At 50.5% G+C, this 27,475-nt stretch overlaps 1 protein-coding gene across 2 annotated transcripts; it reads right to left on the reverse strand.

Moving 5' to 3' along the window:
* Window positions 1–27,475, reverse strand: Col6a2 (collagen type VI alpha 2 chain). Of its 2 annotated transcripts, none has more exons than XM_021173769.2 (28): window positions 27,353–27,475; window positions 19,333–19,505; window positions 18,624–19,222; window positions 18,395–18,415; window positions 17,547–17,612; window positions 16,261–16,314; window positions 16,105–16,149; window positions 15,729–15,755; window positions 15,476–15,502; window positions 15,342–15,386; window positions 14,966–15,019; window positions 14,476–14,538; window positions 13,831–13,893; window positions 13,568–13,657; window positions 13,026–13,088; window positions 12,426–12,488; window positions 12,047–12,109; window positions 11,416–11,478; window positions 10,887–10,937; window positions 10,486–10,521; window positions 10,079–10,141; window positions 9,368–9,430; window positions 9,157–9,192; window positions 8,653–8,698; window positions 8,364–8,516; window positions 7,769–8,221; window positions 7,636–7,674; window positions 1–1,048 (listed from the first exon to the last, which is right to left on the reverse strand). In XM_021173769.2, exons 2-28 carry the CDS (start codon window positions 19,490–19,492, stop codon window positions 450–452), a joined length of 3,105 nt encoding a protein of 1,034 aa, XP_021029428.1. In that variant the 5' UTR covers window positions 19,493–19,505; window positions 27,353–27,475; the 3' UTR covers window positions 1–449. The 2 variants fall into 2 exon arrangements, with proteins under 2 accessions (XP_021029428.1, XP_029338677.1); XM_029482817.2 differs by lacking the exon at window positions 1–1,048 and adding an exon at window positions 2,101–4,168 and having other exon boundaries at window positions 27,353–27,434.

Raw genomic sequence — 27,475 nt, forward strand, 5'->3', positions numbered from 1 at the left:
GAGGCTCAAAACCTTTATTGGGCCATTGGGCATGTGACATGGGGCTCTCAGGTCTGATCTCCTGAGATAGGAAATACGGGCAGAGAAAGAGAGAGCCTTGGGCAGGACTGGTGCAAGCCAGCAGACAGCCTTCAGAAGGGACTAGCGGATGCATGAAGGGGGAAAGGGAAGTGAGGGGCAGAGGCTGTGGGAAACAGGCAGTGGGAAGACTCTGGGGTCCTCCAATGCTTGAGGGCAAGGTATAGGTAGGATGGAGACTTGGGGTAGGGGAAGCCAAGAGAGCTGAAGGTAGGTTAGGGGCTTTGGGTTCAGAGTCCTTCTGTCCTGATTTTGGGAGAAGGGCTTTCACTTTCTAGAAAGACCCAAGTGTACCGTCTAGCTGGGACCGGCAGGGCTAGGGTCCTATTAGCACCACAGATGGGATGGAGAGGTGGCCAAGCATGGCGGTGCTAACAGATCCAGCGGATGAACCTGTCGAAGAAGCTGGGCTGGGCCAGACTGTCAAAGTCTTTCTCCCGGAAGATGGCTGCCCTGTCACCCAGGCTGATTTTAGTAAGCACATCCATGTCCACGTCGCCGCCCACGGCGACCACGGTGGGCACCACATTCTGCTTACGCATAGAGTGCACCGACTCCTCCAGGCTGTCATTGCCAGTGACACCGTCCGTGAGGAAGACGAAGGAGAGCTCTGCGTGGCGCCGCGCCCCACCCCGCGCCCCCCGCACCACGTTGTTGATGGCGTGTACGATGCCCGTGCCCACGTGGGAAAAGGAATTGAGGTAGGTGGCCCTCTCCAGGGCCTCGTGGATGGTGGTCACGTTGTAGGTCAGTGGGAAGGCCACCTGTTGCTGATTCTGGCTGCCATACTGCAACAGAGCCATGCGGGCGTTGAGTGGGTCATCATCCCTCCGGGCCAGAGTCAGGCGCCGGGACACATCCTCCACGAAGCGCCGCACCTTGTGGAAGTTCTGCTCGCCCAGCCGCTCCGAGCCATCCAGCAGGAAGACAATGTCCACGGGGCGTTGTGTGCACTGGGCCACATAGAGCTCTGCAGGGAAGATGTAAGGTGGGGGCCCAGGCAGGCAAGGGGCTGCCAGCTTGAAACTCATCCCATTTCTGCATACAAACTGCTTATTGGATTCCCGGTCTTGGGACTTTGGGGCTTCACTCACAGCCACCAATGGAGGCTTCAACAGCGCAACTCCTTGGGAGTATGTCTACTGCTCCCCGGGAATTTTCTTAAATGCCCCCAAACTAGAGGACTAGAGATCTAGCTAGAGGCTAGAAGATTCATCTTTTTGTCACCAAGCATGGTCTCAGCCTCCATCAATCACCTCTGGGACTCTCAATAACCCCAAATCCCTTACTCAGCCCATGTTTCAGTTACTCACATAGAGGTTATTCTCTGGTGGGAGGGTTAAGATAAGGCCCCTGGACCTGACTCTCCTCACGGGCCACTTACTTCTGAGTCACCTGGGCTGTTTGAACCACATATCTCCCAGAAAAAGGAAGAAAGGGTCCATGTGTCCTGACACTCACTGTAGCCTTGGCATACTGCTATATACCAAATGTATAGTAGTGTATACATGGTATGGCCGAAGCAATCCAGGTAGGCCCATAGTGGATTCAATACTACCAAGCCTTCTGCTGGTGGGTAGTCACCAGCCCAGACACACAGCACTATGGGAGCTAAGACCACACTTCACACACAGACATAGACACACACAGACACAGACACACAGACACACAGACACAGACACAGACACAGACACAGACACAGACACACACACACATACACACACACAGGTGTCAGAGACCACTGGCTAGGGCCTTGCTACCCAGTCACCAGACATCCATCTCTGCTCTCCCCCGGGGAAGATATGTTCAGCCAACCTATGTATGCTGCCATAACCCAGGATTTGGAACCCCAGGGAATCACACTAAGAACAGCCTTACTCCCATCATGTATGACCAAGAATGTGGAGGCAGGACCCGGCTGCCAGCGTACCTACCCCACCCCTACCCCATCTGTGCCTCACTCCTCCCTCCCCCTTGACTCCAGTTGTGTGTGAGAGTCTATCCCAGTGTATGCTAGCCCAACTTACCATTTGACCACAGCAGTGCATAGTTACAGGCTTCATCTTTTTATAAAATGTTTGCAATTGCTCACTACCTCTGAGTCTGAGCCCCGAGTCAGGTAGTGCCCCTGGCAGGCAGGTTCTTTCTTACCGAGCCTGTTATTGATCACCTTTATTAATCACCCATCATCCCTACAATCTGCTCAGGCTGCCCAGAAAAGTTTTGGGAACGACTGGATTTCCTAGCTCCTCATAACTGACCGCCCCCTCACAGTTATTACCACAAACCCAGAGGCAGACAAATAGTGTGGGCTGTTGGCTTGAGAACTTTCCCTTAATAGCAACATCTACAGGGCCTGGAGGGGACCAGGGATCTCTGGTGAACAATACAAGCAGTTGGGAGTTTGGGGACTCGGGGGACTCTGTGCTCCATTTCTGTGGGGTTCCCTTCTTCTACCTGTGACCTCACAGCAGGGAGTCTGGCCCCAGCCTGCTATGGGATGTCACCCTCCCAGCAGGATATGCCTTATCCTGGGAGAGAGGGGGCACAGATGGGGTCAAGGACATCCATCCAACCTGCTGAGGTTCCTTGAGCTCAATCAGAACATGCCAGGCTCATGAACTTGCCTTGGTGGCTAGTGACTTTGCAGTGAGTCCCTTGCTATTCCCCATATTGGAAGAGGATGCTTTTATGGTTCTTGGTCATGTGGCTGAGGGTATCAAAAGTCCTGCCTGGCATATGCTCTCCTCATGATGCCTTCAGATACAGAGACCAGGCTGGGCCCACAGCCTGGTGTTTGAGGCACACTGGGATTTTGACCTAGTGGGTATGACAGTTGCTGAGACACATTAAGGCCCTTGTTACAGTTCCATGGTTTGTGTGAGCTATGACCACACACCTGACCCCCAACATGGGGCTCAGACAGGACCAGGACAGGGAGACCTCCCCAAGCGTTCAAATAGCACCACCCCTATCTGTGCTCTCAAACACAAGACTGCTCAGCAGGACAGAGGTGGTGTGCTCTGCTGAGAGATGCCCAGAGGTTTACATCTCAAGAGCCTTAATATAACCCTGATGGTACAGTCCTTTGCCAGATGTGACTGAGCTTCTGGGGCATAAAGTGGGCCTCCAATCACTGAACAAAGTGGGGCATGGCAGTGCACACCTTTAATCCCAGCACTGGGAGTGTCGGGGCGGGGCAGGAAGCAGGAGGATCTCTGTGAGTTCCAGGCCTACAAAGCAAGTTCCAGAACAGCCAAGGCTGTAATACAGAGAAACCTTGTCTCTAAAAACAAAATGCAAAACACAAGGAGGAGGAGGAGGAGGAAGAGGAAGAAGAAGAGGGGAAAGGAGGAAGAAGAGTAGGAGGAAGAGGAGAAGGAAAAAGAGGAAAAGGAGGAGGAAAAGGAGAGAGAAGAGGAGAAGGAGGAGAAGGAGGAGGATGATGATGAAGAGGCAGAGAAGAAGGGGGAGGAAAAAGAAGAGGAGGAGGAGGAGGAGGAAAAAATACACAGGCATACAAAGAAAAGTCTGTGGGAAGATAGAAGTGATGCTGGAGAGGTGTGCCCACAAGCCAAGGATGGAAGCTCTACCAGAGGCTGGAGGAAGTAGGAGGGACCCTTCAGAGAGTATCATATTAAAGACATAAGATTCTAGACTTCTGGCCTCGGGAATTGGGAGGACAGGTCCCTAGGTTCCTACTACCTAAGGTTCCAGCTTGTGGTGGCAGCCCTGGGAATCTATAAGAAATGAGGGGTTAGCTCTGGCTACCTTCCCACAGTGACCCTGAGGCTTTAGCAGAGTGCCAGCACGCTCTCTGGGTCCCCTGTGATATCCCTGTGCACCAGTTTAAAGGTGTCAATGAACAGCTGCATCCAGTCCTGCCGCTCGACCCCTGTGGAGAACTTGGCCCTCTCGGCGGTGTAGACCATCACAGCCACCAGTTGGGAGTAGGCAGCTGGGTTCTGTGTGAACTCCGTGGCGTTTAGCAACTGCTGGATCAGGGGGATGGTCTTGGGGAAGGTGGGGTCCGGACCCTCTTCCGTGCGGAGGAAGGTGACCGGGGGCTTGTTCCCAGGCCATGGTTCATCTGCAAGGGAGTGGCCAGAGAAGACTTTAGGAGGTCCAGTGGGTGTGGCTGGCCTCCAGCCCTCCTTAGGCTTCTGACCATGGACAGTAGTTAGGACCAAAGGGAATAAGCCCAGGGAGACAAGTAGGAGATGGGAGGATGGAGTGGGTGGTGGTGTCTGGTATAGGCAGGAAGCTAGCGGGGCTAAAGAAGCTGAAAGCAAGCGATAACAGCCAAGGAGACAGGCCAGTAGCAGTTTTGGGGAATCCACAGAGCTCTAAAGAAACTCAGCACAGAGCATTAGTGCCCAAGCCCAACTGAGAGATGTGCACAAATGCTGTAAACTTCTCCAGGTCAGTTCTACATCTCTATATCCCTAGGAAGAGTCAGCTACGGACAGTGCTCACAGACAAAACTACAACGCTAACCTTTTGGTCCCAGAGTTATGATCTGCTGTTCTAGGACCTGTCCATGAGGGTCTGAGACTGAGTGGTACAGGTACCAAGGAACAGCAAGATCCTCCCTGTCTCCCCCTCCCTCCTCTCTCACTCCCTCCTCTCTTCTTCCTTCATCTCTCCTTTTGTGTCTCTGTCTCCCTCCCTTTCTACTTCTGTCCTCTCCTCTCCCTTTCTCTCTGGCTCTATTTTTCTTTCCTCATTTCTTTATCCCCCTCTCCTTTTCTGTCTGTCTGTCTGTCTGTCTGTCTGTCTGTCTGTCTGTCTGTCTGTCTTTCTCTCTGACTATTCCCTCCTTCCACCTCACAGTGTCTACTGGAGTGGAAGGGTATGCCTATGACTCAGTAGATGTCACGACCCAACTCACTCCCTTTTCTCTGGTAACAAAGGACACATGAGGAAACTCATGTGTCCATCACAGGGCCAGGACCTTGAGCCTCTCTGGGGATGTTCTAGAGCAGTGGTCCTCAACCTTCCTCATGCTGAAACCCTTTATACAGTCCCTCATGTTGTGCTGACCGCCAACCATAAAATTATTTTGGTGCAGCTTCACAACTATAATTCTACCTCTATCGTGAATCATAATGTAAATAACCTGTGTTCTCCTATAGTCGTGGGTGACCCCCTGTGTAAGGGTCATTGGTTACCAAAAGGGTCATAACCCAGAGATGGAGAACAGTTCTAGAGGCTCTTCTTTTTTCCATCTTCATAATTCATGCTCAGGTCTCTCTACAGTCTTTGGTACTGTGGTCATTACTAGTTTTCTTCCTGTAGTCCTGAGCTTCTCAGGCACACTCAGAAGTCCCTAATGAGGGACCCCATTCCTGGCCTGAGGTAGGCCCAAGGTAACCAGGTAGACAGATGGGACTAGTAGTCACTTGACTCAGAAGGTCAGGGCTAGGTCAGAGTTGGCAGTGTTGTTGACATCATACTCATCTCAGAAATGCACTCAAGGATGCTCTCCCAAGACCTCATTTATAAAGACACCATCTAAGGTCACTACGCAGCCCTTACCCCATCACCATGTCTAATTTACCTTGAAATTTCATAGAACAGTAAATGCAAATGTGCTTTATGGTCAATAGAAGGGGGTTAGGGAGATCCAGAATGTGGAGAGGACCTTGTAGGGACCACTATGCTTTGTGGGATCCTATGGCCTCAGAGTAAACTGAGATGCCCATTTCCTCTTGATCTTGCCACCCTCCAGAGTTGGTCTATCCAGAGGTGGAAACTGTCTGACCTTGTGTCCCATTCTGAAGTCTCTATACCTTATCATCTAGCATTGCCCCATACAAGCCAGACGTAGACGCCACTAGAAAGGAAGATGCAGAGACAGCTCTTTGAACACAGAAGTGTGCTCTCCATAAGACACGAGGCACTCAAATTTAGCAGGCATCTCTGGTAGCCCATGAGCAAAGGGCTCTGCCTCAGAGACACAAGACACAGGGCTTACTCAGTAATAGAAAATCAACAAAATTGACTGTAGCTTTCATAGCTAACAAAGCCTCACAAGTCATCACCAATAGAGCAAGCGCGTGACAAGATCCAATCAATACCTTTTCTTCCCTGATACCATCTAAAAGGGGAACTTGCTACTCCATAAAGACAGCCCCAGCAACCCACAGCTGCACAACTTGCTGAGTAGAAACTTGAACCTTTCTGACTGTGATCAGGAGCAAGACTCAGGGATCAAGGTCTGGCTTCTGTGCTGGAGGGGTGGAGCCATCTGTGGAACCAGCCTCCCCTATACAAACCTCACTTAAGGCTTTACAATACCGGGCTGGAGTTGGATACCATCACCCACCAAAGTACGGCTTCACCTAATGGCCCAGTCAAGGTGCCAGGAGCCAGGGTTGAGGGTGTAGCTGTAAGGTCTCACTGCAGACATGACCTCTAGTCTTTGACAGATACCAGAACAGGCAACTTGAAGCCAGTGCTCGGAGCCCCACACAATCCTTCCCAGGTAGCTACACTAGGTGGCTGAGGCTAAGGCTTGCCTCGAGAGCATTTTCTTGGTAGTGATCTCCGTTTGAACAGTGTGAGACCCTGACTCCCAGGCAACACGGTCCCTTCTGTCAGGTGGGCTCTGAGCCTGTGCACATGTTCAGTGGGCCGCCTTGTCTTTGGGAGGGAATCAAGGAACAGCTGAGGCTTTGTAGGGAGATGTAGCTGCACAGTGCAGGCTATGAGGACTACCTGTGGCCCCATCCCCACAGTAACCCCACCATGCAGAACTGGCCCAGCCCCTCCTCAACACTCCTGGATGACTAGGGCTTGCAGAGGGGACTGAGTGGCCCCGGAGGTCCCGGGACAACTTCCTGAGGCTCTTGCCCAGGCACTCTGCAGCAGCATCTTGGGGGGAGGTATTGTCAGGGACCCTCAGCACAGCAGGGACACCTCCTACCCTCCCTTGGGAGTAGCAGCTCTGGTTTCAGCCTCTTACTATGAAGGCCACAAAGGCAGCTGCAGGGTTAGAAGCAAAGCTATCAACTGCTGGTGGGTATCCCTGTGCTTATCGCCAGATGTCCAACACCAGCCGTTCCGCCCATTGGTTTTAGGGCTTTATCTTTTGAGCAGAGCTTGCCAGGTCTTGGCAACTGGATGGCTCTAGCTATGTCTGCCCACAACAGAGCCCCTGAAAGACCAGGAATGAAGGGAATGCAAGAGAGGGCCTGGCCCTGTGGACCAAAAGGAGAGCACCCAGTGGTAGGGAGACTTGGGATTCTTGGGAGAGACTCCTTTTGTGCCGAAATGCCTTTTTGATCAATGGTCAAGAGCCAAGCACTGCCAGGCCAGCAGTCTCTGCCCAGATGGTACCCTGCAGGGGCTTAGGATGATACTACATGCTCTCAGGAGCCAGTTCTCACCCTGAACCTCTGACTCTACCATGCCAGGGGTGAACTTCAAGGGTTTCTCCCTAAGGAGGTGCCTCCACATTGACAAACCCTTGAAGTTGCACAATTCCTGTTAGAACAGGAAGGATGCTGGGTTGCTCTGCTTGTCTGGAATTAGGGTTTCAGGTACCCCGGTTACCTGTTTGGCAGGGAAGTTCTGGACACACGATCTGGGGGTCTAGAAGAGAGAAAGAAACCAGGTCTCTATTAGTTCCTGCTGGGTTCTCAGTGGTCAGCTTTCTAGGGGTAAAGGCCTGGGTCCTGTCACTCACCTGGACAAAGGACATCTTCCATGTCATCGATGAACTTCTCGGCCACCAGGTCAGAGAACAGCGTCATGTTGCGCACCTGCTGTGGCTTGTCGCAGGCAATGGAGTAGAGGTTCTCACTCTCATGAGTCTCGTGGAACATGTCACCGATGCCGATGGCTGTCACAGTGACATCTCGGTCACACAGTGCCCGAAGATTGAGGTCATCATCTCGGGGGTCGTGGCGCCCATCCGTGATGACCACTGCAAACACCCGGGTCTTCTGGCGCCGGCTTTCTTTGATGAGCTGATTATAGGCGAACTTGAGGGCAGAGGGCGTCCAAGTGCCACCGGCGATCCATTCAAGGTTTTTGACAGCCTCCTTGAAACTGGACAGGGAGTTGACTCGCTCATCATCCAGCCGGATGGCCTCAAAGGTGCCCTCGTGGCTGTACTGCACCACACCCACACGTGTGCCTATGAGAGAAGATCAGCATGAACAGTGTCCACCATGACTGGGCCACCTGGAATGAATCATGGGGTGTGTAGCAGAGCCATGATCCTGGCTAGAGGGAGGGTTCTGGTTTCTACCTTGGGGTCCTCCTAGGTTTTCACTGACCTGTTTCTGACTTGGGGTCCTTGGCAATGGCACCCAGCCTGTTGACCACATTAATGACAAAGTTCTTCTCCAAGGTGAAGTTGGTGTAGCCAATACTCTCAGAGCTGTCGATGACGAAGACCACATCCAGGGCACCACAGCGCTTCTCACAGTCTGGAAGGGTGTGCAGGATGACAGCATTAGTGAGTTGGGAGTGTGAAGATATTTAGGGCATGGGGCCGGAGAGACTGTGCGTGATCCATCCCCTCTGGCGGCCATGCACACATCCTGATGTGCTGGGCCAACTCACCGCAGCATCCACAGGTCTCCCTCACATAGGTCATGACATCACATTCCTGAAAGACAACCCCCATGGGTACGTTTAGGCAGGGCACACCTACTGTTTCCTCTGGGCTTCCATAGGAATCCCTCACCCTGTGTCTGCTGAAGTCCATGCCCATACATAGAGTAGAGCTGGATACACACATCTCCAACTCTACCCTCTGATCTTACCCATGCCAACTACACCCAGTGACTCCTCTCCTATGGCCTTGTCCTTACCAACTTGACCATGGCTGGCTTTGCCCTCTGCACTGGACTTAACCTTTGCCAACCTTGATTCATCTTCTGACCTTGTCTCTGCCAACATCAAACCTGTTGACATTAACCCTAGTCTACTAACTTTGCTCTCTGAGCTTATCCTCTGACTTTGTCCTAGCTAACCCTCTGTACTTGAAGCTCTTGGTCTTTGATTTTTAGAAGAGAGAAGGACACTCATGAACAGGATCCTGATTCCACAATAGGTGACACCTACCGTGAGACCAGGGTCTCCTGGAGGGCCGGGTTCTCCCTGGAGGACAAAGGACAATAGTAAGGGGTGAGGCTTCTGAGTCCAAGTTGCTCCTGGTACTACCACCCAGTACATGCTGACCCATGGGCCCACTAAGGGCAGAACCAAGAGGCTCAACATACATTAGCCTGGCTGGCTCAGGAGCTATGGACTAAAGGAACAGAGGTGGACTTACCTCAGGTCCTGGGATTCCTCTTGGCCCCCGAGGGCCAGGTTCACCAGGGGGACCAGGATCAGCCTGAGGAGAAACAGGGAAGTAGGTTCAGTATGGTCCTGGGAGGTCTCTCTGCTCCATAGGAGTGTTGATCCCCCGGTCTCTATTAAGAGTCTAAAGGGCATGAAGTACTGCATCACTCACTTCATCCCAAGTCTAGCACTGCCCTAGCAATGTCTTGAGCAGTCGCTATCAGAGTCTTGTAGGCAAGAGAGAGTAGAAGGCCATCGAGGAACTCAGTACTGGGATAACTCACACTGAGGTATCCAATGGCCATCTGGGCATACTCATGTGCCCAATCTGCCTACCTATCGATCCACTACCTGTCTGTCCACCTACCATCCCTTCACCGAACTGCCAACCCCACCCATCTGTCCACCCACCTCATCTGCTATCCACTGTTATATGTGATGTCTTGCCCTCTCTGTTCTTCATGGTCCCACATGACCATCATGTGCCAGGGACTTGGAAATGAACATGACATGCATCTAGCCTGTGCCACTGAGCCCACAGGGGTGCTGGCTGAGGAAGGTATGTAGAACAGAGGAGGTTTTTGAGCCTGACCATTCCCTTCAAGGGCCTGGTGCCAGGGAGGCTGGATGTTTCTTCAGAGATCTTAGGCCCTCCTCATGTGCCAGCCCATTGCCCAGGACATAGGATGGTGACACTCACTGGCTCCCCTTTGTCTCCCTTCCGTCCGGGTGTTCCTTTCAGACCAAAGTCTCCTCGGCCTCCCTGTGACATAAGACATGTTAGCTGTGGGCAGCGGGTAGCACACACACGTGTGCCCCACACTATGAGACCGACCTTCCTCAGACAAGCAGGGATTCAGAAGTGCCACAGAAACCATATGCAGAGTTGAGCATCTGTTAAGGATGCTGGACATTTTCAGGGAAGCCCTGGGTTTTGCTTGGAAAAAGACAACACAGGCTACCACCACCTAAAGCCCATTCAGGGGCCTATGTAGCCAGTCCTGGGGCAAGGAAATGACCAAAAGATGGTTCCCATAGTGGAGAAGGCATGCAGGACTTCTACAACCCCAGCAGGAAAAGGCTGATTACGATAAAACATCTGAGTACCTCAGGGCCTGGTGGACCGGGCTCGCCTTTTTCACCCTGTGAAGCAAGCAAAGGCTTGTTGACAAGTTGCTGTCACAGACCCTAAATCTGTGACAGGCAGAGAAGCCCACCTTGGAGCTAAGATCACCCCTCATGATTTCTTGGATATTAGAATTCATATAGGAGCTCACACACACCTCAGTTAAAGGCCACTGAGCCCATACATGCTGAGCCATGCTGACCCAATCCTGGGTTCTGTCTGACCCCTGGTATATCCTGGTGCTGGCTGGATTTACCTTTGCACCAAATGACAGGTGACTCCTATCCCCTCTCTATTCCTAGTCCCACATGGAGGGACTTTAAAAGCCTTGCTCCTTCTCTGCAGGTTTTCCCTGGGAGTTCTTGTCCCCTGCCAGACTTACGGGTGTCCCTCGAGGTCCCGGGTAGCTGAATCCAGGCCTTCCAGGATCGCCCTGTAGGGGAAGGTTGAGTTAGTTGGAATGGATGATGAGAAGGAAGTATCCAAACAGTGCAGGGTGTTTGGTGTAGGGTGCGGGGCAGAGGCTGTGAGCCTAGCCTTGCCTGCCCACCTCTGGAATGAAGTGTATGTGAACGAAATACCAGATAACTCAGGGCCTGTGGCACACATTAGAAGGCCACGGGCACCATGCCGTACCCATATGACTGTCCATCCCTCAGGACCCTGTCATCTTTCCAGGCAGGTCATTGCTGAGGAGGGCAGAAGAGAGGCACGTGGTCTGTTATTGCTCTCCACTCTCAGAGGCCCAGCCTCGATGCCCTGGCCGGTTCTTATCAGGAGCTGGGAACAGGAGGCCCAAGGGAGGTCTCTCTCCTCCAGGCGCCCAAGCTTTGCCTGCTGCCCTCTTGGAGGTCACCTCCACAGGTAACTGCCTTGGACCCCATCCTGTATCGTCAAGAGGAAGGACATACCTTGGGGCCCGGCTGTCCTGAATCCCCTCGAGGTCCAGCATCACCAGGGTCTCCCCGAGATCCCTGAGGGCAAGAAAGGAATCAGAGGTGGCCTAGTCACCTGAAATGGTGGTAACCCTAACTTGATTTGACCAGCTCTGAGAAGATGGCAGGTCTGGGTAGCAGGGCCACCACCTTGCCTGGGGCTAGGAACTGGGAACGGTAGGGAGTAGGTAGACAAGGGTTTGTATTAGGTAGGATGGGGAGTGGGGTACGGGGTCTGGGGCAGAGTGGGGGTTGATGGAACAGGGTTGGAAGTGGGAGGGACTTTGGGAGGCAGGGTGAAAAGCGGGTGGTGAGAGGGTTGGGGGTCTAGGGTAGAGTGTGGAGTGGGTGGAGGGTTGGAGAGAGAGGAGTGGGGAGATCAGGAGGCAGGTGAGGAGCGGATGGGGATAAGGGGTAGGGTGAGGAGCTGATGAAGGATTAGGGGAAGAGGAAAGATGGAGAGTCATGGCCAAGGTAGGGAACAGGTGGGAGGGGTGGAGGGCAGGGTGGAGAATGGTTAGCGGTTGAGAACAGGATAAGGGGTGGATGGGAACCCAAGGATAGGGTGCTCTCATGGCCTCAAGGCTTCAAGGGCCCCGATACTCACCTGCTTTCCTGGCTCCCCAAGAGCCCCCTGGGGGCCTCTGGGTCCAGGCAAACCTCTGTCTCCCTGCAAAGAAAGGAGATGGGGGTAAGAGGATGGGGTGCCGTGGCTTAACACTGCACCCACAGACTCCTAACATCAGCCCTGTGGGTGCTATGGTTCAGGGCTGGGATCAGGCTGCACTGGACCCACTAACCTGCCATGGACTTGCCTTGGTTGGGTCTGAGAGAAGGTTAAGAGAGGTACTGGGCACAGATCCCTTCAGCTCCCTTCCTCCACACACTTCCCGTCCTGGGTGTGGCCCCCTCCATCCCAGCCTTTGCTACCTCCTGTCCTGGGTATAGCCCTCCTCCCTGGCATCTGCCACCTTCTGCGAGCCTACCTTGGCTCCTTTACTGCCAACTTCTCCAGCCAGGCCTCGCGGCCCCTCAGGACCAGGGTCTCCCTGAGAGAAGACAGGTCTGGTGAGATTTAGGTCAGGGAGCAGTTCTGAATCATCCCATCCAGAAGCAATATCAGAGGGTGGGTGAGGGCAGGGTTAGAGGGATAAGTTATTCAGCCCCTCAGAACAGTCATACTCTCCAGACCTACAGCCTCGGTCCTCCTGAGGCCACTCTGTTGTAGGGACCCTAACTAGCTCAGAGGAAGGCTCCTCCACCAGCGATCTGTGGCAGTGACAGCCTATAGGAATGCGTATGTCTGCAGTGGGGATGCTGCAAGATGGAGCAGTGTGCAGCCTCTGTCGCTATACACAGCAGGCATTGGATGGGCGGTGCCCTTCCAGAAGCCTCAGGGACAGCTGGGAGTGGGAGCCTGCCTGTCTGAGGCTTACCCTCTCGGACAGCGCAGTGAACCCCACCCCATCCTCATCAGTGGTAAGACCACAGAGTTTTATTCTTCTGGGGGGATGAAGATGGGATCAGCCCACCAGCTTCATGGAGACATTCCAGAGTAGAAACCCTTGCTCCTTAAAACACCTTACCTTCTCTCCCTTTGGACCATCGCTGCCCGGGCCGCCCTTGGTCCCGGGGTCTCCTCTGCGACCCTGGATGAAGGAGGAATGTCACTGCTGGGAGGGCCATGTGGGTCACTTCTAGCCCTCCCTTAGGACCCTGAGCCTGGTAGTCCCTCCTGATATCCGTCTGGGGCTGTGGCTCTATCTTCACACTGATATTATGTTGGTTTTTGTCCCAGTCAAAGACTCAGGTGTGTGTAGGTGTTTCTGGTCAGGCTGTAAGCCCTGGCCAATAACTGGGACGGATCGTGGACTGTCATGTGGTCATTCCTGCTCCCTCCCTGACTGGGCCTCCTCAGACTGTCTCTTCTAAGGATTAGCCCTGGGGTGAGGTCCCTACCCTGAGTTTAGCCTTGGGGGAGCCTTGTAGGGGGGGGCCTAGGGAAAGGGTTGGTTGTGAATAGAGGGTTCTGTGTATCTCAGTGCCATTTGTCAAAATGGCCTCTCCTCAACTCTGCTGGTGAGGCCTGATCTAGGCATAGAGGTGTGTGGGTGCAGAATAAACTCACAGGCTCTCCTTTTGGTCCACGGGGGCCAGGTCCTCCCTTGCCTCCTTTCACTCCCGGGCTTCCAGGGGCTCCGTTGTTGCCTTGATATCCCTGTGTAAGGCAGGGACAACTCAGCATGGCTGGGAGTGTGGCTGAGTAATATGCAGGATCCAGTGTGCAATGGCTCCATTAGCCTGGGCTCCCCATCCCTCCCCAATGCATAAGGGCATAGGACAGTGTCAACGGTATCCTGGGCAACCGCAGTGAGCAGGCCAGGGACTCACCTTGCTTCCTTTGTCTCCAGGATCTCCTGGTGGTCCCCTGCGTCCTGGGCGGCCAGAGTCCCCCTGGAAGGGTTGAGGGGGGTGACATCAGCTTTGTTTTATAGACAGGGACTGGGCAGTGGGGCTGGACCATTTAAGTTCTCCTATGTTCTTGGCCTACACAGGATTCCAGGTATAATGGGGAAAGGCCTTGCCAAGGTGCCCGAAAGACCAACCCATGAGCCTAGTATAAAGTCTGTTGGACTTTCTGGGAAATGAGCCCTTTGTGAGGGACTGGTCAGAGTGGGATGTAGCTTAGGTAGGGGCTCAAGGGAGAAGGGACAGGGACACCTACCCCATGGCTAAAGGTCTAGGGCTATCAAGGACAAAAGGGTCACCAGGGCCTCAAGGACTAGGAAATGCTGTGAACAGTGACTAGAGCATCCTTCAAGGTCTCTGCAAGCTTGGAAGGGGAGGTGGGCGAGCTGTAGTACACGTGACCTGCTTTTAAATAGTGAATGCGAGGCCAGGACCTCCCTGCTAGGCTTCACATCCTGGGGTGTCCTCTCACCCTAATCTAAGATGGCACAGGGACCCCCAAAGCAGGGATTCCTGAGGGTGGTAACCCAGCCGGCTCTCTAGAGCTGTTTCTGGCCATGTCCTTACCTTGGCACCCTGGTCTCCTCGCTCGCCTGGGCTTCCAGCTTCTCCAGGGTATCCATCGGGGCCCTGTGGGAGGTGAGAAAGGCTGTTGGGCCATTTGAGTCCCCGCTAAGTGCTGCCACAGGTAGGCTGTGCTCCCCTCAAGCCAGGAACACTGACATGGAGTGGGGACCCCAGAACCTGTGAGATCCTGGCTCAACAAGAGCTATGTCTAAGTCTGGGCATCAAAGATTCAGAACTCCCCAGCCTCAGGCCATGAGCTTAAGCCTGGCCTGGTCACCATACATGTCCAAGGGTTGGCTCATAGGCTCCTAAGGGGGTGGGTTGTGACCCCAAGACTAGCAGAGCTCCAGACATGGGTGAGGGTCAAGCAGGGAGAGGTTGGCCAGAAGAGAGAATCCAAAGACTTGCTTCTAACTCTTCCTGGTAGCCATATCCCCTGAATGACTTCTCATGTCATGTGATAGGCAGTGAGGATGGGGGCGATACTCACTCGACTTCCGGGGTCTCCCTTGCAACCAGGAGGCCCAATGCGGCCCAGTTTGCCCTGAAAGGAGAAGGCGGAATATCAGAGTACAGATCTGGGGTCCATGCAAGTCAGTGACAGATACCACTTAGGCCCTTGTATGACGATGTCTAGGTTGGCTGCACCCTAGACAGAGCACAGGGAGGTGAGGTGATTCTCCCATCTTGCTTCATTCTGTCTCCATGGAGACAGAATCCTAGGACCAGGCCAGGTTCATGGGTGTGGAATATCCTCAACATGCACGTGTGTATATGTTTATACGTCTACATCCATGTGACTATAATTATGTGCATGTGGTGGGGGCACAGAGGTATTTGGCCGCTGGGGTGGGGTTAGTGACTACCTTCTGTCCATCTGTTCCGTTCTTGCCAGCTAGGCCGGGCGCTCCCTGGAGAAGAAAGAAAAGACGCTTGGTTAATCTCGATCCTTGTTCCTTCTGAGCAGCAAGGCAGGGCACATCCATCCTTTCAGACTTACCTTCCGACCATCCGATCCAAATTCACCCTGTGCGGGAGGAAAGCAAAGTGTTGGTTGAGGTCCCAAGCGTCACAGACACTGCTGGCTTTGGGGTGCAAACAAAGACACTCAGCCCAAACAGGAGGACAGAACTAGACCTAGGTTCCTCACTGCAGCGAGGAGCCTAGGTCTGCCTCCGGGAGCCGCTGACAGGTTGCTGGGCTATCAGGTGCATGGAATGGCTATCCATGTCCTGGGCCACATCATGACTTACCTTCTCTCCCTTGAAGCCAGGCACACCCTGAGGGCAGAAGGAGAAGACAAGAGTGTTACCAAGGACAAGTGAGCAGGTCCAACGAAGCCCCAGATAAACAGATTTGAAAGGCAGCCAAGACCCAGCATTGAGGGTGCACACCATGGCTGCGTTATGCCTGGAACATACGTGGGTTCTGCAAACATGCGTGACAGAGGAGGGGTCAGGATGGATACATAGTTTTGGGGTGACCTTCAAACTGTAGAGGTGTTGCTCTTCTTTGGCAACTGGGGCTGGGCTGTGAATACCCCCAAGGGCAGGCAGCAGGAGGAACTGACCCCAAACTGACCTCCCTCCCTTCCCCTTCCCCCATTGCAGCCCTGGGTAGGGAACTTGCCTTTGGTCCCGGGAATCCAATGGGACCTTCGATGCCGGGGTCTCCCTGTGAAGAAGGAACAAAGAACCTTGGGTGTGATTCCAGCCCTGGGTGCAGGGAGGGTAGTTAGGGGTCAAGTCCAGGGGTCAGGGGTCAGAGGCCATGCTTGGACCTTACCTGCCGTCCTTTCTGTCCAGGCTCTCCTGGTTCACCCATGTTGCCCTTGGCACCCTAAAAGCAGAGGATGGGGAGAAGACTAAATTGAGGCACGGGAACCCTGTCATCTCCTGAGAGAGGTGGTATTGCAAAAGCCGTTGGTTCCTCCCCAGGCTGAAACATCTTGGAATGGGATCATTTTCCCCAGAGGGCCCCAGTGGCCGCAATCAGGCTCTGATGAATCTCTGAGCCTTGATAGACAGCTCTCTATGATGCCACTTTGAAAATGGGCAGAGCAGCTTCTCATCGGGGGATGCTGGTGCTGGGACCTCTGCACCACAGCCCAGACCACACTCATGGGGCCATGAATTCCTCAGGAAAGGGATGGGCGTGGGTAAGGCGTGGATTGAAGGAACTAGAAAGATTGGGCCTTTGGAAAACCACATAACATTAGACTCCCTAGGAATTTAAGTTTTAAGCTTATATCCGGACCTTACTAAATAAATGCGCTTGCTTATTAATATTCTTTCACCTTAAATGCAAAAGTATGGAGGAAAAGGAAAAAAGAAACCATGAGGTAAAAGATAGAGAAGCGGGAGATCAAGCAGAACAAGTGGTCAGATATCTTAGTGGGTCCCAGCTGTGCTCTGCCCAGAAGACCTTGTGGCATCACCTCCCAGGGCCCAGACCACCGCTCTGCTGTATGAGTGGTAAGGTAGTGGCAACTTCATTCCCAACTGTTACAGGGTGGGCATTCTTGTGGCCAGGAACAGCTAGTGCAGAAGACATCTCACCAGCCACCTACTGCTTTCGAAGCCCTCAGTGCACTAGCAAAAACCACTCCAAGTGACTGGTCTCAGCTTCTTCCTACCCTTCAGGTTTCTGACACTCGAGTCTATAGTTTCAGACACCGTGGTAGTGAAGTTGGAGAGGATTTATTCTACTCAGCTCTGTTGTTAGAAAAACATCAGGCAATCCAAGCAGAGTCCTTAAAGCCTAGCATCCAGTCAGCTGCCAAGTGGATGCCCAACTGTTTCACTGACAGAAATGTATTGTGTGTACTATTTCCCCACATGAGCATGCTTGCTTACTTCTCAAATGTATTTTAAGTGGCATATCTTAATAGTTTTTTAAAAAAAATTTCCTACTTCTCTTAAAATATCATTAAAAAGGAAACGGATAAAATCGAAATTATAGTCTCTCCAAGTTTGGAAGTGCTGAGGCCATCCACGGCCAGCTGGCCTTTAACGTGGAATTTATGCAGGGGCTTCCTGAAACAGAAGCCATGTGGTCTCCAGGCATCTTACCTTCTGTCCTCGGTAACCCTTGGGTCCGTGGGGTCCAGGAATCTCCAGGCAGCTCACCTTGTAGCACTGAAATGAGGTGGAAAGACAGCAGGTCTGGTTAGAAGGACAGGTCCCCACTTGGGTATGGACTGGGAACAGGTATAACCTTGGATTCTCAGAGGAAGTTCCTAAACACTCATACAGACAAGGAAAGCTGGAATGAAGGATCAGATACTAGGGTACTAGACAAATGGGAGCCAGCATTTAGTTAAATCATCTAGCCACATTCTGGATAAGTGAGGCCGAGTCAAACAATGACAGGGAGTAAGAAGAACCAATGAGCTCTAGCCATGGCTGTGCACCACTTATATTATTTGGATTGATTTGCCATTCTTTTAAGAAGCTGTTCTAGGTTAGATGTTTCCACAGAAGGAGTAGGGAGGGACTTTGGGTACCTCATCCCTTTTCCCACAAGGACACAGTACCTTCCAAGGCTGTAGGACCCCCAAGACAGGCACATGGTTTCTAGTCTGGATTGGATAAAGCTCCCCAGTCTGGTACATGCCTCAGTTTCTTCAGAAGTCATGTGATTTGTAGATAAAGCTATACCAGCCGCCCCACCCCCACCCCCACCCCCCATCCCAGGGAGGAACTAAATTGCCTGGGTTTGACTGGATGAGACTGGAGTTCCACCCAAGCTCAAGAGTTTCAGGCCTGACAGAGCAGGGACACTTCAATCCTGCTGCTGCTTTGGTTTGTTCAAGCAAGGCCCTGGGGAGCCAGGAGTGGGGCATTGGTCCTCCGCTGGGTCAACAGTCTTGGTTGGCACCAGGTAGCATAGGTTGTGTTGTAGTGACAGGGGAACTCACCTCTCCATAGGCTTCATGTTTCTGCAGAAAACAGAGAGACCCAGATTAGCTTGAGCCTAGGGACCTGTGTGCCACCTCCTGAGTCTGGGTGGGGATCATGGACATGAGAGGACTTGACCTCAATCTCCCTTAACTGACATATTCACATAGGGACACACTGAACTCTGACTGGGGCCACCTTGGTGGGTGGGCAGTATCCTTAGCCTCTGCCTGAACCACAGATGCTTACCATGACCTTGATGATGCGGTTGATGGTGTCCTGGTCAATCTCGGTAGAGTCGGGTCGCATGGTGGCGTAGTTGTTACGGTAGAGCTCATGTGGAGAGTTAGCGATGTCCCTCAGGCCTTGTTCATTTAGGTTCCTGTTAGGGGCCACAGCGAAGAGCCGGATGCCCTCTTCACGGGCACGCTCAGCCTGCATTTTGATGCCGCCACACGGACTGCCTGTGACGTGGCCGTCGGTGATGACCACGGCAAAGTTGACCACCCCCTTGCCTACGTGCTGCCGGATCTGCTGCGTCATGTTAGCCAATGCACAGTCAGTGAAGGTGCCCCTGCGGAAGGAGCGGATGCCTTGTAGGCTCTTAGTGAAGGAGGCCCGGTCACTGCCTGGTGGGCTGAACACCTCCACTTGGTCTGAGAAGTGTAGACCACCGTAGCGCCAGCTCAGGGCCACCTGGTCCAGGTAGAACTCGTTCTGCAGCTGGCTGATAAACTGCGGTACGAACTGCTGCATATGATAGAGCAGGCTGTCTGTCGGGGACTGCATGGCCACGCTCTCCGAGGTGTCCAACACGAAATACACGTTGACTGGGCAGTCGGCCTTCTCTGGAGGTGGGGAGCAGGGTAGACATTGGATCCATCAGGGTATGCCCAGTGGGGGCTAGGATGTGAGCCCACCCTTACCCTATGAGTACCACTCTCTCCCATCCAGGTACCTGGACAATTGTTGTTCCTTTCAGTGGTGGAGATGTCCGGTGAGACGGCTTCCTGCTCCTGGGGTGAGATGGCTTCCTGCTGCTGGGCATGGAGGACCCCCAAGAGCCCCCCAATCAGGAACACAGAAAAAGGACCCTGGAGCATCTTGATAGTAGTCATGTGCCCTGGTGTCCTGCAAAAAGAGAAGGGGCCATTATAGACCCTCCCCCAATATACATCACTGCCCTTCCAGCATGGGATGCACATAGCTTGTAATCCCTTGAGGAAATAGGGGCCTCCATGCCCCATGTGGTTGCCCCCCACCCACTGGAGAATCATGCCTTTCCAACTCTGTTGTCTGCAGAGCTCAGTACTAGGCTGGATTCAGACAGACAGCTCTTCTCTCTTCCCTGAAGTTGGGGTACACATAGATGAGCCCGTTTGTGTGTGTGTTGGGGACACTAGGAAGCAGTGTCTCTTCACACATCCTGCTCCAGGATCTTCACTGGGAACAGGAGGAAGGAGACACATGCCCATTTCGCTCAGGCAGTCCTACCCTCAGTGCGGGACCCTGGGCATATCCCTCTCCCTGTAACCTGGTTCCCCTCTACGTGGGGCATTAGTATGGACTGAGTGGAGCCAGGTCTAGTCAGACACACTGATTTATTTATTTTTTGTGACTTCCCATCAGATGCTGGAAGATTGACGGCAGCTCTTTGCCCACTGTGGGTGCAACGAGACCACTAGACAAGAAGTAACACAGACACTCTAGAGTGATGGTGACTATGCTCCTGGAGAGACTCTGTCCAAACCTGTTATCTGGGAAATTGCATCAGCAAGCACTTCAGATTTCACACATTACATTACTATAGTGGAAAAATGAATGGAGCCAGTGAGCAGTGTATTTGATATTAAGGATGGAAGAGATCAGGTGAGACACACACACTTGCAATCCCAGCATTTGGGCATCTTAGACAGGAGTCACGAATTGAAGACCAGCTGGGCTCCATAGCAAGATCCTGTCTCAAGCAAATAAGTTTATTCCAAAAAGATGAGATAAACTATACCGGAGTGATTGTTGATACAGATGGTAAGAACATTCAAGGGACAGAGAACAGACTGTGGAAAGCATTACAGACAGTCACAGAGAAGACAGGTGGCCTCAGGAGAAACCAAGAAATGACAGAGGGACCTTGTGTGGAAGATCATGAAAGCCCCTTACCACCAGGAAAACAGAATTAATTAGGCACACTCATGTGAAGTATGTGAAGTCCACCAGTTGGCAAATCTAACTTGTAATAAGAATTCTAAAACTATCTGCACAGGGGAAAAAAAAAGCAACAACAAACTTTAGGAAACACCTAAAGGAAAAGAAATGGCAGTTACAGAGGCAGCCGCAGTTGTTCCAAGATAACTTCCAATCTTCACCACCTGGTAGTCATATGCTAACGGAGTCTTCTCACAACAGACAACGCTGTGCTGCCTATGTTGGTGATCTCAGCAGACTTGGGAGATGGAGTCAGGAGGAGTTCGAGGCAAGCCAGAGCTGTAGAAAAAGGCCCCATCTCGTAAAGCAAAACTAAAGTCACCAACATTTTGGTGGAATATTACTGGGTGGATAGAATCCTAGAACTGTGATACCCATGAGGTATTGAGCCTCCTATTGATAGCTAATGGCCTTCTTTGTTTCTTATTTTTAAATTAAGGTCTGCTTTGTCTGATGTTCGCATAGCTCCCCCTTCTCCCTTTGGCTGTTTGCATGGGATCTCTTTTCCCATCATAGCACTGTTAACCCTTTTTTTTTCTTCTTTAGATCTAAAGTGAGTCTCTTGCAAAGAACATGTAGTGGGGCTGTGTTGTTTTTGGTAAAGTCCACTCTGCCGATCTCTGTCTCTGGTTTGCAGAATCCAGTTTTGTTAAAAGAAATTATGGACAAAGGGTGTCCCCCAGTTTTGCATCCATTTTCTCTATGCCATACACATTTGTGTTCCCGAATTTTCAAATTACCATCTATGTGTGTTGTTACCGTCTGGTTGATTTTTTTGTAGCAAAGCGTTAAATATTCTTCTCATTTCTTTGGTATTTGTTTACTTTTTCTCTTGGTGGTTGCTGAGAACACTGTATTTTGGTTCTTAAAATCGAAACTGTTTGAATGTGTACTAATTTAATGACATAAAATGTCTCCACCTTTAATATCTCTGTCCCCACCCCTTTCAGTTACCAGTATCATAAAACTCCACCCCAGGGTTGCAGAGACTGCTTGGTGTTAAGAAGTTGTACTGACCTTACAAGAATACCCGAGCGTCTATGTTAGGTGGCTCAAAACTTCCTGTAACTCTAACTCCAGCTCCAGAGGATCTATGCTCTTTTCTGGCCTCCATGGGTACCTGCACTCACATGTGCATGCACACACACACACACACACACCACACATACACACACACACATACACACCACACACACACATGTACACATACATGTACACATACATACACACATATGCACATACATACACACACACCACACACACATACACACACATGCACACACATACATACACTTGCACACATCACACACATACACACACTCATACACATACATACAAACATATACACCACATACACATACACACCACACACACATACACACACATACACACACATGCACACATATACACATACACACACACACACACCACACACAAATTTTAAAACCCCATTTTCACATAAGTGTCTCTCAGTATCTGGATCCAGGACCTCTCCTAGACACAAAAGTCTGATGCTTAAATACCCTCTATAAAATAATATAGTTATTTGCATGTAGCTTATGCATATCCTCCTGTATACCTGAAATGATCTCTATGTTGCTGTTAATGTCAATTACAATGGTAATTCTATATAAATATGTGTTATGCAACATTTTTAAGGCACCAACAGGGAGCAAAGGTCTGTAGATACTCACTACAGGCACAGCCTTTATTTATTTTATTTATTTTCAATCTGTGATTAAATTTATGGATGTGGGAAAAGTGAATACAGAAGGCTGGCCATATATCATTTCAAAACATAACTAATATATATTCTTTTTTTTTTTTTTTTTTACTTTCGTTTTACTTTATGTGGATGGGTGTTTTGCCTGCATAGATGTATGTGCACCACGTGTGTGCCTGGTACCTGTGGAGGCCAGAAGAGGGTGTTCAATCCCCCGGAACTGGAGTTTACAGACTGTAATGAGCTGCTATGTGGGTTGCTGGGAATCGAATCTGGGTCCTCTGGAAGAGCAGCCAGTGCTCTTAGGCACTGCTAAGTCAACTCTCCATCTTCACAACTAACATTTTAATATATCTCTTTCTTAAATTCTACAGCAAAGAAGCTTTGAAATTACACATCAAACAGTAACACTAGCTTTTAGGCCAATAACTGTTTTTCTTTAAAACTTATTAGCTTTTCAAATCATGTATAGAACAAAATGCAGAGCTACCCTCCATTGTTACAGTAACACTAGCTTTTAACAGTTGTCCACTGTGTTTTCCTTGTCTGAGATACTCCTGTCTTCTTGTGGCTGTGAGTTATTGTCCGTCACCCTCCATGGTGACCCTCAGGATTTCCTGTAGCACTCTTCTCAGGGCAGATGCTTGTGATGATGAATGGCCTCAGCTTTGGTTGACCTAGTAGTGTCTTTGTTTCTTCTTTTTACATTCAAGGAACAGTTCTGCCAGGTAGAGGCTTCTTGGTTGATACTAGTATGCCTTCACTACTTTGCCTATATTAGTTAACCCTCTGCCTCTGGATTCAAGCTTTGAAAGGCAATCTGCCAGGAAACTTATCAAGGATGCTTTGTATTTGACACACCACTCTTCTTACTGCCTTCCAGATTCTGTCTTTGGGGTTAAATTGTAATGGGTTTGAGTGTAGGCCTCTCTGAGCTCATCCTGCTTGGAGTTTAAGCTTCTTGGGTGTTTATATTCATTGATCAAGCTTGTGCAGTTTGCCCCCCCCCCCCGCCCCAGATATTATTTCTTCAAGCTCTCTACCCCCTTGGCTCCTTCTCCTGAGTCTCCCACAGTGCACATGTTGCTCTTGATGATGCTCTGTGGTCCTCTGAGGCCTTATTCACTTTTCTTGAGAATTTTCTTTCTGCTCCACAGACTTGACAGTTTTCCTCGTTCTGACTTAAGTTCACCGAACCTCTCTTCTGCCTGCTCAAACATGCCTCAGACTCTCTCTCTAGTAAGACTTTCATTTCAAGTCTGTATTTTTCATATTTTGGGTTTATTTTTAGGTTTTTTTCCTGGCACCTCATCGACACTTTCATTTTATCCATAAATTATTTTCCAATGTCCTTTATATCTTCCATTAGTTCTTTAAGCATTTTAAAGTCTTTGTCTAGTAGACCTACCAATGGGCTGTTCTCATATACAGGTTCTATTGATTTATTTCTTCTCTTTATTAGCCAAGCATTCTACCATTGAGTCATGTATCCACCCCTTCTTTCTTCATCTCTCTCTCTATATATATGTGTGTATTTATTTATATATATATATATATAAGTACTGATTTCTATATATCTACTGATATATAAATCTACTGATTTCTTTTTTTTACTGATTTCTATATAATCTACTGATATATAAATCTACTGATTTTATATATATATCTACTATATCTACATATCTATATAGATATATAGATATATACTATCTCTCTCTATATAAATATATAGATATGTACTACACACACACACACACACACACACACGACAATTCTTTTCTCTTCCATTCTGGATGACCTGTTCCTCTTCTTTCACATTCTTTCTGATGGTTTGCTGAAAACCAGAGATTTGAGCCTAATAACGGAGTAACTCTGCAACCCAGAATCTCTGTCTTTGTGCTGATTTGAGGTTTTAAAATTTTGACTCTGATGGCTACAGACAGCCTCTGTGACAAGAATCAGCCTGAAGTAGAACTGTAAATGTGAGGTCTTCCTGGGCTCTTTCCGAGATGACCCTCCCTGGGCATACACAGCAGCTTTCCCATTTCCTGTGGTTCCATCACTGCTTTTGAATGAATGACTCCAACATGGAGATAGAGAAAATAAAGCAGAGAATGAAGTTCCAGCCCTTTCAGTACTCGAGAAGTCACTTCATTGAGAGGGGAAGCAATGGAAGATACAAAAATGCACAGACACCCTAAAGAACATCTTAGATCCCAGTGGAGCCAACCTAGAGGTTAGTAACAAGGGGAGACTGGGACCTCATAGCATTGTGGAAATTAAATACCATGCTCTTAAAATAACCAACAAGTAAAAAAAAAATAAAAGGGAAGTAAGAAAACACTTGAAACGAATAAAAACTAATAAAAAATTTCTAAAACATAGCAGAATCATTTCTAAGAGGAGAAGCTCACAGCTTCAGAGAATGAAGTTCCAGCCCTTCCAGTACTTGAGAAGTCACTTCATTGAGAGGGGAAGCAATGGAAGATACAAAAATGCCCAGGTCATTCACAGCTTACACCAAAACCAAAAAGAAGAGCTCAGATCAGTAACCTAGTTTACAATTGAAGGGACTAGAAAAGATTCAACAGATAAATCCATGCCTGTCAGAGAACAATAGAGATGAAGAAAGGACACACAAGACACAAACTAGAAAAAAAAATGGAGAAAGTCTATGAAATGAAACCCCATAAATAGAAAACATAAGTATTTGCCTAGCAACAAAAACTTTTTTGAAGAAAACTCAAATTAATTACAGGTGAAAGTTGAAACCTAATAGCCAGTTTGATACACCTATTTAATATTAAAAACAACTGCAGCATAGGATTGGGGGGTGTGGCTCAGTGGTACAGCATTTGCCTAACATGTGCAAGTAAGTTGAAACTTGTCTTAGGTTTGAATCTGGGTGCTTGAGTGCGCGCGCGCGCGCGCGCGCGCGCGCGCGCGCACACACACACACACACACACACACACACACACACAGCATGAAACCAACCAATTAGAAAATGACAAGCAGTAGGGATATAAAGGAATTTGGGATCCTGAGCACAGCTGATGAGAATGTAAGCTGTCGACATTGGTGTCAGAACCCTGGAGGCGTCTCCAAAGATTATAAACAGAACTGCCAAATAATATAGCTCCTCCATTTCTGGGTACATCTTTATGTATTCAGAGAATATATATGTATATATACACACACACGCATATATATGTACGTATGTACACACACACCCACACACACCCACACACCCACACCTTTCCCTCCTCTCCAGGGTCTCACCACATAGCCAAGTAGAACAAACCTCAAGCATTGCACACCACAATGGGTAGATCAGCAGAGAGCCAGAGAGCAGATGGCATGCATTCTGCCCAGCTTCTCTGGTGGGTAACGGGCAATGACTGGAACCTGGGCCCCTCAGAACAGAACTCCCCACTCCTTATGCTATTTCCCTGCCGCATGGACTAGGAAGCTGCCCCTTGTCTATCAGGCATTTGTGTCTTGGATCTCCAGTGGGCACTCATGGAGATGCTGCCCAGTTTGGACCAGCCAGTATTGAGGGCAGAGGCTGGGCTCCTAGGTTTGCTCATGTGCGGTACCCCACAATCCCTGACTTTTTGTGGGGGTTCTAGACTCTCAGATTTCATGAGTGGGCAAAAGAGACACAACGAGGCTGGCTGGATTCTGAGAGTCATATCAGAGAGCCTCCGATGCCCGTAGCTTCCCATGTTCTGCCAAGAGACCTCCTTAGAGGCCTCCCCAAAGAAGAGCTCACTGGATTTGCTGGCAAATCTCTGCTGGACAGGAAGGAACCCACCCTCCAGCACACAAACTGCCCAAGTGGCAGTACTCTTTACTACTTCTTCCAAGGTCCGTGCTGGCTCCCCAACACCATTTCACTGGGAAACGCACTGTTCCCAAGACTGAAGCACAGCTTTCAGAATGGATGCTCTAAACCCCTATGTTCAACCCCTCCCAATTGGTATCACCTGTTCCCTGGGACCCTAGGTCCAAGCCCAGTCTCTGGCCCCACCTTTTCCCTCTAAGGGATCCCAGACACCTGTGTAACCTCCAGTTTTTGTGAGATAAAGCTGCAAATGCCCTTTTTCTTTTTTTTTCCTTTGCTATGTGTGTGCTAGTCTCAAGAGCCAGAACTATTTAACTGGGGTGGAGGGGAGGAACCCAGCAACTTAATCTGGACCTTAAATGTCCCTTGTTGGTACCTTGTCCCTCTATGGCACTTGGCTCCATGTCCTCAGGTGGGTATGGAGGTACCCCCAGAATACCTAGGCTTCACGAGGGGGCTGTGTTGCTGTCTATAGGAGAGGTGTCTCTGAGGTTGCCCACTGGAGTCCCCAAGGGACTGGAGTGCCCAAGGGAGTCTCAGGGCTAGGATAGAGCCAAGAGGGACAGACTTTATTATTCCTGGGTCCACCCTCATCTTTATGATTCCTACCTGGTCTCTCCTTAAGCACAGTGGGAGTACCTCGAGATGGCCAGGTGTCCCCTTGAGAGCACCTGGCTAGCCCACTGCTGGGACCTGAGACTCCCTTCTCTGCCTCCCACAGAGTACCCTTGAAGTCCATCTGAGGAACTAGTTCAAGTGGCTCTGTTACCTTCCTTCCCCATGAAGACTACCCTTCTTCCTTAGGGCCTACAGAGAGGCTAACAACGGACTGTGTCCAGGTTCAAGTCACAGCGTATCTTCCCATTGAGCCATTTTAGGTTCCTTAACCCTTGGGAGACAACTCAGACCTACTAGCAATAGCCATGGGTCTGACCAGATGTGAGACACTTTGAGGACTGGGGAAGGAGCGGGGATCTGGTCTGTCAGTGGTGAGCAGAAAGCTGTGGAGTCTAGAGTAAGAAGCCTGCACCCCAACCAGGCTCTGTCGAACAGAGGCCTAGGGGCCACCTGGAGACTAGAACCTGGGGCAGGACCCTCGGTTTGGGTAGAACGGTGCTCACCTTAGACCCCTAAGGTGCAGCCCCTGAATCCTGTTCCCCCCTTTCCCCGCGTGTCCCAGCTGGACACCATGCGAAGAAGCTTACCTGGCTTGGAGAAGTTGCCTGGGTACTTCCCGAGGACAGCCCGGGTCCTGACGGCCCGAGGTGCGGGCGCCGAGTGGGTAGGAGGGAGGGGACCCAGGCGCGGCCCGGGACTGAACAGGAGGG

Source organism: Mus caroli, unplaced genomic scaffold, assembly GCF_978045245.1.
Source record: "Mus caroli unplaced genomic scaffold, Mus_caroli_1 scaffold_9, whole genome shotgun sequence".
NCBI classification, from domain to species: Eukaryota; Metazoa; Chordata; class Mammalia; order Rodentia; family Muridae; genus Mus; species Mus caroli.

Bases quoted from the DNA above. Each gene is read 5' to 3' on its own strand.
- Col6a2 (XM_021173769.2), bottom strand. From the start codon at position 19,492: ATGACTACTATCAAGATGCTCCAGGGTCCTTTTTCTGTGTTCCTGATT. The intron at 15,503-15,728 runs GTAAGTCATGAT...CCTCCCGCACAG, and splicing joins CTGGCTTCAAGGGAGAGAAG to GGTGAATTTGGATCGGATGG. The intron at 8,517-8,652 runs GTGAGTTGGCCC...ACACCCTTCCAG, and splicing joins GGAGACCTGTGGATGCTGCG to ACTGTGAGAAGCGCTGTGGT.